Source organism: Ursus arctos, unplaced genomic scaffold, assembly GCF_023065955.2.
Source record: "Ursus arctos isolate Adak ecotype North America unplaced genomic scaffold, UrsArc2.0 scaffold_2, whole genome shotgun sequence".
Classification (NCBI taxonomy): domain Eukaryota; kingdom Metazoa; phylum Chordata; class Mammalia; order Carnivora; family Ursidae; genus Ursus; species Ursus arctos.
This window is the reverse complement of record NW_026622874.1, coordinates 92006395-92022421: the sequence shown is the minus strand read 5'-3', so window position 1 is coordinate 92022421 and position 16027 is coordinate 92006395. Positions and strand designations below refer to the sequence as shown.

At 42.5% G+C, this 16027-nt stretch overlaps 1 protein-coding gene across 3 annotated transcripts in view; it reads left to right on the top strand.

Moving 5' to 3' along the window:
* Positions 1-16027, top strand: part of AUTS2 (activator of transcription and developmental regulator AUTS2) — a 1104663-nt gene that overhangs the window by 268873 nt on the left and 819763 nt on the right. For all 3 annotated transcript variants that reach the window (XM_048224780.2, XM_026516359.4, XM_044390213.3), the window contains exon 2: positions 198-410. In XM_048224780.2, coding sequence (XP_048080737.1) covers positions 198-410 — 213 coding nt within the window. The remainder of the gene's footprint in view (positions 1-197; positions 411-16027) is intronic.

The following is a 16027-nucleotide window of genomic DNA, read 5'->3' as shown; positions in this document are numbered from 1 at the left end:
TAGAAAGGATATTTTTGTGGTAACATTAGGGATTCAGAAAAATTGAGAACCATGTTTCTTAGTTTTAGGTATTCTCCTACCCCGCCCTTCCTGCTTTCCCTTCTCCCTTCTTGTAACCCCATTTAGCCTGTATTTTGGGTGTGACCCCGGACACCTATATAACCATCACTTCCCTCTCCTTCTCTTCTTTTCTATAGAAAGATGTAGCACTTAAGCCTCAGGAACGTGTGGAGAAACGCCAGACCCCTCTGACCAAGAAGAAACGAGAAGCACTTACCAACGGCCTGTCCTTTCATTCCAAGAAGAGCAGACTCAGCCACCCACACCACTACAGCTCAGATCGAGAAAATGACCGCAATCTCTGCCAGCACCTCGGAAAGAGAAAGAAAATGCCGAAGGGACTCAGGCAGGTGAGGAAGCGTGGGTTTGTCCTTCTCTGTGGCTGCGAAATCCCTTCCTCAGGTGCCTGCCTCTCCGTGGTTCTTCCTGCAGGTGGAGAAGACCTCCTTGGTGGGCTGCTGGAGGGTCGCCCTGCAGAGCTGTGTACTTGCTTCTAACAGAACATACCCAGCCCAACTCAGTCTTGTATTATGATTTGAAACTTCAGTGTCGGTTCCTTTTTATCAGATGTGCTGTGTGTCACAAACCTTGGTGCTGGTGCTGCTGGCGTGTGGGGCCGACTGACTGGACTCTTGATGCAGGTCAGGGTAGACTGGCTTATAGGGCAGAAATCTTCGTCACTGGGAGAAATGGAACGGGCAGGTGTGATCGCGTTCACTGTGGATCTCAGGGTTCTGAGGTGCTAAAAATGGTTGTCTGCAAGCAGGTGGTGCCTTGCATAAGATTTATATTTATATTTCACCAGTGGTGAAGAAATGAATTTGCCTTTCAGTTCTTCGTTGTTCTCTGTAGTCAGTAATTCAAGACTGTCTTTGCGATCTGCTGATTGTATGAAAGTCTGGTAGTAGGGCTTACTGGTCTGTTAATAATTAGGTTCCAGTGATCCACAAGAAAATACAGCTCTTGGCATTTGGGAGCCTTTCTGCCTGTGGAAATCCCCACATGAGATAGATTAATAATGAGAAACGAAGCTGTTTATAGCAATTTTTTTCTGCTCAAATCCAGAGGCTTTAGTGCCTGCTGAGTTACCTGTGTCCTGGGTGTGTTTTGTTTGTTTTTGGCGGGACCACTGGGTGGGAATGACTATCACTTGAAGGAAGCAGAGGAAGAGAGTGTGGTTCACAGAGCAGGTGCTGCTAATTAGAAGTTGAACAGGTAATTTCCAGGTTACAGATGTTGCTGTGCAGAGGGAGAAATCTGGGATCATACAAAACAGTGGTTCCAGAAGTTCACAGATCATTAGTAATCCTATCATGAGCATTATTAAACACAAATTCTGGCCCCTCCTTAGGACCTAATGAACCAGAATCTCTAGGGGCAAGCCACAGAACTCTGTGATCTTAGATTTTCTTTCTTTCTTTCTCTCTTTTCCTCCCTCCCTCCCTTCCTTCATTCCTTCCTTCCTTGAGAGAGAGAAAGCACAAGCAGGGGGAGCGAGAGAGGGAGAAGCAGGCTCCCTGCTGAGCAGGGAGCCCAATGCGGAACTCGATCCCAGGACCCTGGGATCATGACCTGAGCCGAAGGCAGATGCTTAACTGACTGAGCCACCCAGGCGTCCCATGTGGTCTAAGATTTTCTACTTGATAATGGCCAGGCCAGGTTGGAAATCATTCTTATAAAGCGTCAAAGGTGTATTTGTGGTGATGATTTTTAGTGAAAAAATTGGAAGGACCCAAAACCTCAGTATGAGCTAGCCTCTAATAAGATATGGAGTGTTAGTTCAACGTGATGAGTAATGGGGGATATATTCCCAGGAAGGCATCTAGAGTGATGGATGTCAGCATGGATACAGAAGGATCTCAGGGAAGTGTCCCCACATCTGACACACAGGACTGGTTTTCTGAAGGTACTTTTATGTCCTGAAAGGAAATGCCAGATTGGAGTTCTAATAGTAATCATTAACATTTGTCTAATGCATACCATGTTACAGTCATTAACAAGGGAGTTTATATCATCTGTAATTTTCACAGTCATCCTGGGTAGTAGGTAATATGATGTTGACTTTCCAGATGGGGAAACTTGAGGTCAGACAGTTAAAGTGACTTGTCTCAGGCCACTTAGCAATGAGGTACAGAGCCAGGATTTAGACCCCGGTGTCTTTGTATTGCTCTATTTTCCCTGTATATTCTGCCGCCCTTGTTTGAGATAAGGATTGGGCATGAAGAGAAAGAGAACTCCAGGTCATAGGTTGCAGGTGTCTCCAAGTATTTCTAGGAACTTTGTGAGTAGTTTGGTCATAGGGGGTGACTTTGGTCATAGATATGACCAATGAAGCATAGAAAGAAACAGGATAAACTACCAGGTGCCTGGTAGCTCTCTGTGCAGAGAGCAGAGAAAGAGCTGGACAGTTTGAAAGCAGCCACATTTGTATGAAGATTTCTTTCTTTTCTTTTTCTTTTCTTCTTTCTTTTCTTTTCTTTCTTTCTTTTTTTAACAAAAAAACCTGTTTCGGGAAAGAGAGTGGAGTGAGGGAGGAAGGGCTAGGTTCTATAAAAGGTGATGTTCCTGTGGTATTTGTGGCTCCCAACCCATGCCTCTCTGCATGAGATCCGTGAGAAAGGTAATTATTACCCATGGAGAGAGGTTGCAGTGTAACCATCATCTCTCCCCCAGGCCCTCCCTCCCAACAGGGTAGGAGGAAGGCTTCCTACCCTTTCAGGCAAGAAACCAATTTAATTCTGAGTCTACACTAAAGTGTGGTTCCTCATCCTTGACTCTCTTACTCCCAGACCTGGTCTGACTTTTCCATTCTCTGTCCTCAAAATTATTCTTTCTACCTTGTCCTCTCGTGATCATAAAGGAAGGCGAGGACTTGTAGGTCTCAAATTCAAGTAGTTTTTGGTCCTAATGGTTAACCTTCTGCTACAAATGGTATTTGAAATCAAAGCTATCCTTAGTTTAGGCAAAATATTTGAAAAGCAATTTTTTTGACTCACTCCTCATGAATCATGGAGAAGGAAAGAATGAGTTGTACCTTTTTGGTGTATGTGAGAGTTTTCAAAACAAGTGGTGTTTTTCTTATCTTCAGTGTTGATGCCAAAATATACTCCCCAAATCAAGTGTTATTTTTCTAGTAGGAAGGGAAGCAGAAGATGATAACTGAAATAAAGCTCTACTACTTTTCATCCGTAGTCTTCCTAGAATCACATGTACTGATTTGAAACCCTGAGCAAATCACTGTCCATTGCTGCCCATCTGGAAAATGAGGGGTTTGGTCTAGGTGATTTCTCGGGCTCCTCTCTCTGAGTTTCAATGGTTCTTTAAATTTATGACCAACACAGAGATTACATAGCGTTTTCAAGCTCTGTGAAGGAAGACTGCTGTAGGCCTAAGCATAATTTTGGTTTGGATTCTGTAATTGATAGTTTCTGTGAAGACATTTAAAGGAGAGAAGTGTGAGGGAAAGGCATGGCTACATGTGTGTTGCCTGGACGAGTGCCATCTGTTGTGTGATCATTGGTAAAAGGGGACACACAAGTGTTGGAGGGCCACAGTGGGTGTTCAGAAGCTTGTGCTAACAGTATTGGGCGTTGCTTTCCAGTCATGCCAGATACCTGAACACATCACAACTACTGTTTCCCTTATCTTTGCTCGTAGGAGACAAAGTAGCTGAATCTGACCAGCTTAGCTGGGAGGGGGCCTTGAGATGAGAGTGTCCTTGAGGAGAATTTCTATTAATGGATTTTTGCTTAGTGCCTCTTATTGAGGGAGGTATAATCGGAAGAACTAGAGGAAAGAGGGCCGTAGGAGGTGAAAATGTAGTCTTTATTTTTGACTCGGTGAGAGTGGATTAGGTTTGCATCTTATTAGGAAATGGTACTTCCTGGGCAGGCACCTTAATACACACCTTTCCTGTAATTATGGGAAGATGTTACTCCTTCGTGGAGAGGAAATAATATGATTTTTTTTTTTTTTCTGAGAATCCGTTGAAGGCAACTAATCTTTTTACTGTGAGAGTACAATTATATACTTTTATAAGAGAGATGTGTAGTTCTAAAACCAAGTTGCCTTTTCTTTCTTTTGCCTGATGATCAAAAACCTCAGTTCTCCTGGTGTTTTCTCATACTGGGAAAAGAAGGCTTTTAAACTGGCACTTAACCACCCCAGTGGAACTCATTTGTTGGATTATGTTTTTAAGTATAAATATATCCTGACTTAGAAGATGCTGAGCTGGCAGCTGTCTTTTAAAATGGTTGCACTTTTTTATATGGCAAGTTTGAACATTCTCCTTAATTTCCAAAGGGGGTTTTAAAAATGAAGAAAGGAACAAGTTAACTTTTATGAAAGAATGCCTGTCTTTCTGACCCCCCAGGCTTCTTGTATTTGTCTTACACAGAACTATTTGCTCATGCTGTGAGCATTCAGACATGATGTTTAGAAAGTTTTAGCTTGTACTAATAAGGATGTGGTAGGGCCACCCCCCCCCCCCCCCCTGTCTCTACTTAGACTCGGGGGTGGGAAACCAAAACAGAGGCTGTGCAGGCCGACCCTGTCAGGAGCCTTATTCTCTAACTGCAAGACTAAGTCTTGGTGCAGCTTCAGAAGGACACAATGACATGACACGCTGCCAAACCTTGGAGCCACCAGAGGACTTCCTCAGAAGCATTTTGGGAAAACTTAACCCTTCCTAGGGCATTGAGTTTTCTTTCATTATGTCTCACTTCTAGACCATGGGAGAAGATTTAAAATTTTACTACTTCATAGTTGAAAAGACAGCCAGAGGGGTTTTAAAAATCGAGAAGGAAGGAGGAAAACTTGAGAGAGTTTAGAGAACTCTCAGATTCGGCTGGGCATAGGTGCTTCTAAACCTCCATGTAGTCCATCAGCCGGTCTTTTCCTCTCTCTAGTAGGAACCGAAGCAGAGGAAATAAGCTTCAGTGAAGTACGAGCGATTCTTAGGCCATATGAACTCTTCCAACAAGCAGATACCAGGATTGGTCATCAAAATCAATCCCAGAGCCTTCCTCCTAACTGAATTTTCATTTCCAAAACTCCATTGATGGGGTGCCTGGGTGGCTCAGTCGTTAAGCGTCTGCCTTCAGCTCAGGGCGTGATCCCGGCGTTCTTGGATCCAGCCCTTTATCGGGCTCCTCCCCTGGGAGCCTGCTTCTTCCTCTCCCACTCCCCCTGCTTGTGTTCCCTCTCTCACTGGCTGTCTCTCTGTCAAATAAATAAATAAAATGTTTAAAAACAAACAAACAAGAAAAACAAACAAAACTCCATTGAGCTAGGGGCTGGATTTCTCCGAGAAAGAGGCAACCTACTGACATTGCTTCGAGGAGGATCCCATTTGAGAGGGAAATAAAGTAGTTTGGGAATATTTCAGGAGCCCAGCAGGTAGACTCCTTGCTTATGAGAATGGCTTTTATGTGGTTTAGAAATCTTTATTCAAGTTGATGTGGGATGAGGACTGCTTGTAAGGAATGGAAATTTGCTCCTCTCCCTGAAAATCTGCTACAGTGGAATCAGACTTGGTGGAGGGTTTGTAGCTGACATTGTGGATACCGAAAATGTATCCTGATGTCTAGGAGGAAGAGGGATTGATCCCAGTGCCAAGTCTTTAAAGTTAGAGCTATTGTTAGAGCTCTTGGGGGTTGTATCTGCCTTGTGTATTGCCATTGCGTGTTGGCCTTATTTGGAATATAAGTGGTTGTATTGGTGGAACAGAAGGGCCCAGGTGACCAAGCCACCAGCTGTGCTTCCAGCCATTATGCTGAAGCGGTCTATCTGCTCTGGCTCATTCCGGGTGAGAGCATTTACTACCAGAAGCTGATCCTTTATTTCAGTGTGACTGACTCTGGTTGTCTGAGGACTTGTCTGTGACATTGTTGCTAGTAGAAATTAACTTGCAAAGGAGGATTTATAATGGGCAACTTTGATTAAACAGATCCAGTTCAAGCCATATTTCTGAAGACCAGCTAATTAGTTTCCGGTAAAAAAAAAAAAAAATCTAGGCTGAAGTCACACAGGTATTTATCCAGCTTGACTCTAGAGCCTACAGATTTCTGGAAATCAGAGCAGTTGAAACACTAATGCAATTAGGGATTATACTTTAGTAATGAACAGACACATGAACTTTGCTGGGTGCTCTTTCATAAATACATTTTTTATCATGGTTAAATAACCGAAAGGTACATTGAATTCGTGTCAAGAAATTGACCTGCAGTTAAATCGTTTTTACTTCCTACTTCAGAATTTCAAGTTTAGTGTGTTGGTTGAGATTTCATTTGCTTTTTTCAAAAATTGTGTTTTCACGTGAAGGTTACAAACAAAAATCCTCTATTTTTCCTTCTGATGAATTTAAGTTGTACATCATTTTTTCCCCTTTGCCTAAAACTACAGAAATAGAAATAGAAATAAAACCAGATGATAAAAGAACTGGGAGGAGAAAGATTGGCTTAATAACCGCTCTTGGAATTTTGATTAGCTCAAAATAAGGATAAAATAATGGATTTTACCATCTAGTTTTGAGGAACTCACAATCCAGGCTTGTCTCTGTTCCAAATTAGTTGTGTATTTATTATATTGGAGGTATGTGTTTGGTGCTGGGAAACGTGGGACTAATATAAAAACAAGTTACATGAAGTGTTTTTTTTTTGTTTGTTTGTTTTGTTTTTTTAACTTGGGCATTTGGAGGCAATGACAGTTTCTTTCTTGAGTTTTAGAATTTCCGTTTTGTGTCTCCTGACTCCTTAGCTTGTCTGGGATATAGTCCATCAGCCCTGGATGTTGGTAGGAGTGATAATAAGCATCACTTGGCCTCCGTGAGACAGCTGTTTGGAGTGATGCGGCCAGTAATAAATCTTATCCCTAGTGACATATATGTTTTTAATTAAAATTTAGCAAAAATCGACTAGAAGAGGACATAGCACATTGACTACCACCTCATAAAACAAAACCTACAGAGAGAAAATAGGCTGAACTGGAAAAGGAACTGCCATTGAAAAAATGGACAATAACTCCGCTTGAGTGATCCTGAGACCCTATAGAAACTGCTCTGCTTAAAAACAAAAACAAAAACAAAGTGGCATTCACTAAATCCCAAGTATATGTTATATGTATATGTGTGTGGAACTTTATCAAGGGCCATTTAAATCGTATATATTGTTAGGGGAGTCAGAAGGACAAAGCGAGAGACAGGATTCTCAGCTCTGTCCACCATAAATCCCTGCGGTACGGGTGGCAGAGGGCCGAGGGAGCGTGTTTTCCCTTCACACTACACTTTTGACAGTTGAAGGGGGTTGACAGAACTCCCTTTCTGTATTTAAAACTGCATTTTGTGCTAATTTAATTTAAAGTCCTCCCCTCTTCTGATGATACGATGTTATCTGTATGCGGCCAGATCTTAGCTGCAGAACGTGAAACAAGCCCCCATGTGTTCTGCTTTCTAATCTCTGCTCGCAGCACTCCCATCTCCACACAAGCCTGCACATGACAGGTAACGAGTGGGAGGTGGGAGCGAGTGGGTGGCTGTGTGGTTTGCAGTGGTGGTGGTGGGGAGCTGAGCAGATGGCTGTGATAGCCACGTGTTGCGAGATTCCCGTGGGAGTTGATGGTGGTGACAGGCGACTCACAATGTGCTATTTACAGTTTGGGTTTGCAGTCTTTCAGTGACATCTGAATGCTCTTTAGCAACTGCTTTCATTACTGCCTTTCGAGGAGCTGCTAATTGAAAATGAAATTGTGGGTGGGCTTTAAGGCAGGCACAGGCAACTCTCTGTGGTAAATGTTGCTTGAGAACTGTCGGATGTCTTGATGCCCAATTTGTAATTCTTTTTCCAAGGAGGAGAAGCCAAAGGTGCATTTGAAGATTCGGTATGTGCTCATAGGCAGAGCTGACTGTCTCCTCCTGCCCAGAGTGCCAAATGTGCACTCACTGGGCTGGAAACCAAGCCATCTGCCCATGGCTCACCTTTGTATGGTTCTTGTTAAATGTGTATGACTGTGTGAGGTTCTTATTTTAAGTCTGTTAACATCTTGTATTCTCTGTTAGTTTTTTGTAGGACATCATCCTTTTTCCTCTGCTGTTCATACAGTTACTATGCAGGAGAAAATAGATGATCTGATCTCTTGAACTTTGAGGTATTATATTCAAGGTCTTGCATATAACCTTTCTTCTAGAAGATTTTTCCTGCGATACTGTTCTGTGGAGGGTAATTGGGGCCCTAGGCGCAACGAGGGAAGCGGAAAGAGGTGGACTTGATTGGACTTTGGCGGTGGGTGATGTTCTTGATCCTCTTACGGCTGCCTCCAGCTGTGGCATTGTCATTTGTACCTCATCTTCAGAGCTGTTAGCTGAAGCATCAGTAGCATTTCTGAAATGGTAGCTTTCGTAAGTGTTGACATGTCGAATTGTTTTATTGCCCATTCTGAAAATAGCTTTGCACAGAGAAATCTTGTGCTGAACAAGGAATGACCTCCCTCTTGGAAGTACTGTTACCTCTCTTTTTAATTAAATACGAAGATAGATACAATATTACCATTCTTTTAGCTTTCCCTTGAATATTTTCAGGGAATACTGTCGGAGACAAAACCATGCTAAATTCTGTGCTGTTTGAGTAGGACTGATATTTGCTTTTGGAGAGTCCCGGAGGCTCGGGCTGAGGGGACCTTGATGACATACCCCTGGCTGTACTTAACCCTCAGTCCCATTAGACCTGCTTTACCACAGGAACCCAACTGTTTTAATGCACTTGAGTTACTGCCGGGTCCTAATGAGGTTTAAAAGAACCTATTTTGGTATTCTAAATGAATTCTAGAGCATTGCCTATTGATGCAAGCGTCGATCATTTTATGCCCAGCAGATAGAACAAAGTCCTTGCAGGAGCTCTGGGTCTTTTCACACGTAGGGGTGTGTGTGCATCCTCACACCAGTACTCAAACACACAAGGAGTGGAAACCAAACTCGCTCACAAACACAGACAAGTCCTGTCGGGGCCTGCCTGGTGTCTTTCAGGAACCCTGCCTTGTGACCTGCTGAAACACTCCCTGTGTCCCTGGGTCACGGCTCTGCAGAAATTGCCACTTCTCCCTTGGTCTGCCTCCACAGACGCTGTTGTGGGGGGTCACTCCGTGATCTCTGCACCTGCATTTGTTCAGGAAGCGTTTGTGTCATGTGTCTTGAAATCATGTAATACAAACCTGGACAGGTCCTAATTGCTGGTGATGGTTCTGAGTGACTGAGATTGGCTGTAATTAGATTGAGAGGCAATTAGCTGTATTTTCTAGATAGGGAACATAGGGAATAATGTTTCTCAGAGGGTGGTCTTTGGACCACCTGTGTTGGAGCAACTCCTGGGCTTTCGTTAACAGGCACGTTCCCAGGCATCACCTCTGACTTGTGGAGCCAGGGTCCCTTGGGTGGGGGCCAGAATGTGACACCACTTTCCTTAGGGGACGCCAGTGCAGGTGCTGCGAGAGTCATACTTTTGAATGAACTGAATGGTAATATTTTTTATTTTTAGGAAAAGGGAAAAGGGAACAGTACGGTATTTGCAAAACTTGTAACAAATCTTAAAAATTTTTAAATCACGCTTTGTGTGAAAATAATTTTATCAGTACTAGGACCATATTCACATTCTGTGTATTTATTGAGTTTTTTCCCCAAACTGGCAAAAATAAATGTTTTTCCTAAATGCCATAGACATTATATTACAAAAAATAATGTTTTCAAAATGGTTGCTTTTTACCAGGAGCTTATTAGAATATAGCTTTGGAAGAACACTTAATGTTGTATTCTTCTCTCCTTAAATCTTCCAGTTCTCTCAAATAACACAGCTTTTTATGCGTATGGTAACAGGAGGTTTTTATTCATCCTACTCATTTCTTTCTTCCTTCAGGAGAGCACCATAATGGTGTTGAGCTCTTAAGGTTTGTAAGTTCTGTGAATCCCCCATATTACAAAAATTGGTGGTATTCAGTGTCAGTATTGGAGGCAGGTGTGAATGAAATCCGAAAATACTGGCTATGTATTGTTGGTGGGAGCTAAAGACCATTAACTGTTTTCTTCATTACCAAGAAAGCTTCGCTTTAATAAAATGTTCTACTTGAATTACTGGTTTGGGTTCCACAGATTCAAAGGGAAATATTTTCCTTCCTAAAACCAAACAGAATGAAAGCCCTCAGAAGAATTTTTGTTTAAGTAGCAAAACCTACACTTATGATTTAACAGTTGCCTGAGGTGTGTCAGAGTGGGTAGCCTTCGTTTTGAATGCATCCTGTGAGCCCAGGAAAGCTGTTCCCTGGAGAGGCGTGCAGAATGATCTGCACAGTCACTGAGGAAGCGATCACACTGTATGAATAAGACTGTCAATAATGACTTTTGATTAAAAAAAAAATACTGTCATCTGTTTTCCCTGAGAAGTAAAGAGGATGATGCAAAAAGCCCCCGCCTCTCAGGTGAACATAGAAAGCTGAGTGATGGGCCGGCCTGGCATGCATTGCTTGAAGGTCAGATGGTACTTTTTGAAAGTTAAGCAGAGCTGGTACGAAGTTTCAGTTCTACAAGTAGAGTTCTTCCGAGAGATGTCCTGTACAACATAGAGACTGCAGGTGTCAAACTTCTTAAAATCTATTTTCTGATTAAAAGGTGGTATAATTAAAAAAAAAAAAAAAAAAGCAAAGCAGCCCACTTGCATAGTTTATCATCACGTGCCTCTTCCCTCCGCATATGACAACTCTAAATCTGTATTTGTCGCATTGAACAGGGTAGGGGGGAGGATGGGCAGAGGCATGGAGGGGTGCGGTTGTGTCGTGTGTGGGAACGGCATAGGGAGTATTTGCCCACTGCTCCCTTGCTCCTGCAGGCTGGGTGAGGAGACGCACCGATAGATTGGAATATCGGAAGGGATCGGAATATCGGAAGGGAAGGATGTGGACTTGAAATATCGTTTGCCCAGTGATTCTGACCCCGCTCTTCTCCACCTCCTCTTCCAGCTGGACAGTCCCTATTTCCCCTTCCCTTCTTGCCTTTGAGCCCGCCTTCAGGCTAGACTCCCAGCTCTTTGGTTTGCCTCTCAGTCTCTTCCATACAGTGTCTCGAGCTTGCTTCCCGACCCAGCCAGAGTTGCACGGGAAACCACTTAAGTTTGCTTTCAAAGTTGTTACAGATGCCCTTTCCACCTGCTTCTCTGCTCCCTTGACTGTGGTGGCCCTTTTCACTCAACATTTATACTTATCATCTTATCTGGGTTCTTAGAGTAGCTCAGTGGTGTTTCACTCATTGACATTGTACTCTCTTATTAAAGGAATTTCAGGGACCATCCAGAGGCAACTAAATGAAACATAAACCCATTAGTGCAGGAGGAAATGTTCAGTCCAGCACAGCTTTCCAGCGGCCTTTCCTACTCCCTGCTCTCCACCAACAGCGCGCTGTAGCTGTGGTTGCTGTTAGCTGTACCAGGCCCGTGCTTTCTCCACACTGTTCCCCTGATTTGGAATGGCCTTCTTCAGTAGTCACGTTTGTCTCTCAGCAACCACTTCAGATCTGCTTCTTTCTTGAAGCTTTTATGATCTTTTCCTTCGGAATTAAATGCATTTTCCTTAAAACTCCCATGATCTTTTGTTTATAACTGGGGTGACCCCAGAATTTATCACCTAATGTAGGACGTTTCTGAGAGTGAAAGAGGGCACTATTAATAATTACCTTAGAACAATAAGCATGAATCAGGACTTCCTGGAAAACTGGGTTATATGGTCACTCTATTTATAATTCACTTTTGACCTTTCTCATTTTGTACCGTTTTAGAGTTGGCCGTGTACAGCCCTTCTCCTCACGTAACGCTTCAAAATGCCTGAGGACGTTGCTCTGTTACACTGCGAGGGGTCCAGGCTTGTGTTGCACGTAGGAGAGTAAAACTCTTGAAACCCTCTGCTGTTGCTTCTTTGAAAAACTGAGATGTGTTTCTCATGTTTCCCCTTTTTCATTCTTGAAACCCTTCGATGTGTTCTCCGTACCGTAGCCAGTGTGATCCTTTAAAAATATGCAGTTTGATCGTATTATTCCCAGATGTAAGTCTTCTTAATGGCTTCTCGGTGTATTCAAATTAAAATTCAGACTCCTGTGAGCTAGAGTGCTTGGCTGTGCACCTCCGCTCCTGCAGTCCACCTCCCGTTACCTCTGTCACTCACTGGCTCCTGCCCTCTGACCTTCCTTCATTTCCTCCAACACACCAAGTTCTTTCCCACCTTGGTTACCTTACACATGCTGTTCCCTCCACCTGAAGACATCTTCCTTCTGCTCTTTGCATCATGGGCTTTTTCTCATGTTTGGGGCCTGAGCTGAAATGTCATCTGCTCAGAGGGGGTCTTCCTGACCCTGACCATTGTTCACCCCAGGTTCTGCCTTTAGTCCTCTTTCCTTTACACCCACCCTTTTTATTTCTAACACTGAGCACAATTTACAAATTTTTTTTTTCTGTATCCTTCTTTCATGTGTGCACCTTCTGCTAGAATCCAGGCTCTCCTGAAGGAAAGTATTGTATCCGTTTTCTCTACCCCCATGTTTGTCATGTTTGTCCCACATTGCCTGGCACATAGAAGGTGCTTAATAATTGAAATTGAATGAAGTTTGGCATAATTATTACTTTTTGATTGATAATGTTACTAATCACATACTCTTGTTGCATTCCAGTGTTAGTTGCTTACAAAAAAAAAAAAAGAAAGAAAGCCAGTACAGTATGACCTCTGCTTTCCCTCTTTGTGGATACGAATGTAAAATGGGTCACTGATCAACACGTACACACGAGGCAGAAGCTTATTCCAAGAGATCTCTGTCCTCCTGGTGGCTGCGGTCTGCTGTTTCCCTTGGAAGCTATTAGCAGTCTGTCTTCCCAGTGTCCTACCCTGTCAGAATAGCTGCACCATGGCTGGTGTGGCCAGGGAAAACCGGCCCAGGGAAACTGCAGCCTTCCACCTTCCCGTGATAATCTGAAAGCAGCCTGCCGAGCAGCAGAGACAGGGAGGAAGCTAGGTGGGTGTGAGATAGATTGAGCACTCTTGTACATGCAAATATTTGTGTGAGGCTCTACTTTTTTACCATAAAGCACAAGCTGTTTTTAGTATCAAAGCATGAATAGCATTCTTTGTCCTGTAAATTATTGTCCCACATGCCCTCTGTCTAAAATATTTTGACTTTATAAAAAATTTTAATTTTATTCCTTTTTTAAGTGACGTAATTATAATTCATTCTCCACATATTTGCTCAGTCAGCAAACATTTACTGAGCATCCTTTGTGTGCAAAGGTATATAAGAGACTCTGACATAATAGAAAGAATGTAGGTACCCTGATAACTCGGCCCCTGATGTGTGTACAGCTTGGGAGAGCCGTCCTGGACTTCTGCAGACTCTTAGCGTAAGGGAGGCTGAGACTGCTGGGTTCAGTGCAGTTTGAAGGGAGACGTGGTTGAGCATCTCTTAGAGAATGAATACCTTCAGATGTATGTACTAAGGTCCTTTAAAATTGTTTCTTTCCCACCATGCCATTTTTCTTGACCTCCTCTTTGCTTTTCTAAGAAACTTTTGAGAATAATGCAGTATTCTACTGAAGGCATCTGTAACTGTTGGATACAGTGCTGTGTTATTTATCAGTTCCCTGGGGTTCTTAATTTTACAGATAAAGGCTTTGGCCGGTCCCACATTTTCACCTCAGCTGCAATTTATTGGAAATTACCTGGCCTAGTTATTTTATTAAAATCCTAGTATATGTCCATTGTTTCCAAAAACTGCCTTATTTTGGGACATGGACTTCAATACCAGGTATTTTTTTAAGAAATGGTTGTGCTGTGGTTACAAACCCAGTTGTAACTTCTTGCTCTAGGAATTCTTGGTTTAGGAAAGTACTATTTCTGTCCACAGGTGAAGGTGTTTCTACTAATCTGTGCAAAGCAGAAACAAAAATCTCTCACTTTCTGTTATTTCTCTTTACTTGGAAGTAGACGGTCATTTTCAATGCAAGTAGAACTTCAAGTATTTTAAAATACTCAAAAGTAATATTTGAATGGAAACTTAGATCTTACATTTATAGTGAAAACACCAATGGGGATCGTATAGTTAATGATGCCAGGCATAGATTAAAGATCAGTTCCCAATTTGTTAGCAAGTTATTTTTTCTTACAAAAGATAATTTTTAAATTGCTTTTTGGGGTTTGGAAATCCTAACTTTCTTAGCAACTGTTAGAAATGGTGGTTTCCCAGTGAATTTCTCAAAAAACTGTAAGTTTTATTCCTCTCTCATGCTCCTCACTTCCCCATGGTATCTGATCATTAAATATTTCTTCACCATATGCTCCTATGGGCAGACAGAACTTTAGGTGCATTAGGAAACAAAATGACTAAAGTCCTGCCAGGGAGGAAGTCACATTCTGGTTGATTCAGTCCTTTTAGATGGAGACATTTAAATGACCAAACCCAGACCTTTCTTCTCAGCTTCCAGATTCATAAACCCAGGTGCTTATCACATTTTTTTTTTCCCACCTGAATCATCCATAAGCATTTCAAACTCAACATTAAACTCTATAGTAATTGCCCTAAATTTGCTCCTCCTCTTTAATTTCCTCCCTTAGTTACAGTGTGCACGATGTGCTGAACATCCAAGCCATAAATAAATCTGCTCATGCCGGAAACCTGGAAGTCCTGCTTCTCTTCCCCTCACTCATATTGGCACCTCCTGTAGATTTATGTCCCATGTATTTCTTCCCTTTTTCTCTCCATTTACCACCTTGCACCATTTCTGCTACTGTATTGGTCAGGCCCACCTTCTCTTGGTTATATTCTGACAGTAGCTTCCTACCTGGCCTCTAATCTCCCCATTCTTCGACCCATCCTCCAAATTCCTTCTAACATAATTTTGACAGCATGCAAATTGAATCATGTTACTTGCCTGAAGAGTTTTCATTGACCTCCTTACAAGCTAAGCTTCATCTTCTCTATATGGTAAAGAAGTGCACCCATTTTTATGTCTTTGGGAACTCCCCTATCTTCCTCTTAGTGCCCCAGACCCCAGTGCGCACCCCTGTCACATCAGCCTTATCTATTGTTTAAGATGTCTTCCTCCATCCACCCCTGTAAATCTGACTTTTCTTTGCCTTAGTGAGTCATCTTAGTCACGTTTGAGAAGCATGGTCTTACGAAGTCAGAAATGGCTGATTCCACCTGTTAGAATAACCTGTATTTTGAAAAGGACACTTTTTAAAAAAATTATTTATTTATTTGTCAGAGAGAGACAGAGCAAGCACAGAAGCAGGGGAGTGTCGGGCAGAGGGAGAGGGAGAGGACTCCCCTCTGAGCAAGGGAGCCCGGTGTGGGACTCAATCCCAGGACCCGGGACCATGACCTGAGCCAAAGGCAGACACTTAACTGACTGAGCCACCCAGGCATCCCTGAAAAGGACACTTTTAACTGAGAAAACTTTCAGTTAGTAAAATTTAATGTGGTGCAGGAAAAGCAAAATGCAAACTTTTAAAGGATCCTGGGAACAAACTGTGGGTTGATAGTCCAAAAGTGATAAAAACACAAGATTTTTTTCATGATGGTGGTTGCTGGGCAGTTATATTGGGGTGGCAGTTGGAGAAGACAGGAGGCTTTTGTTAATGGAAGTGTTTTTCAGACTTAGGAGTTGTAAGTCAAGGACTGCCTGTATGAAGTTCTTTGGGGCTTTTCACCTCTAGAAGAGGTGACTGTGCTTCTTTCTATGTGAGTGAATTCTTTAGGGGTTCGAACCAAGAAACAGTAGACATTATGTGAACTTTTCATTCTGGTAAGTTTATTAAAATGAAACTTTAATTGATGCAAAGGCATTTTTATTACTAATCAGTTGTATAAACTTAGTGAAGATTTAAAAATGTGATTTATATTGGCTTATTTTTAAATAAGATGCCTGGAAAAGTGACCACAAGTGTGCTAAAAGTT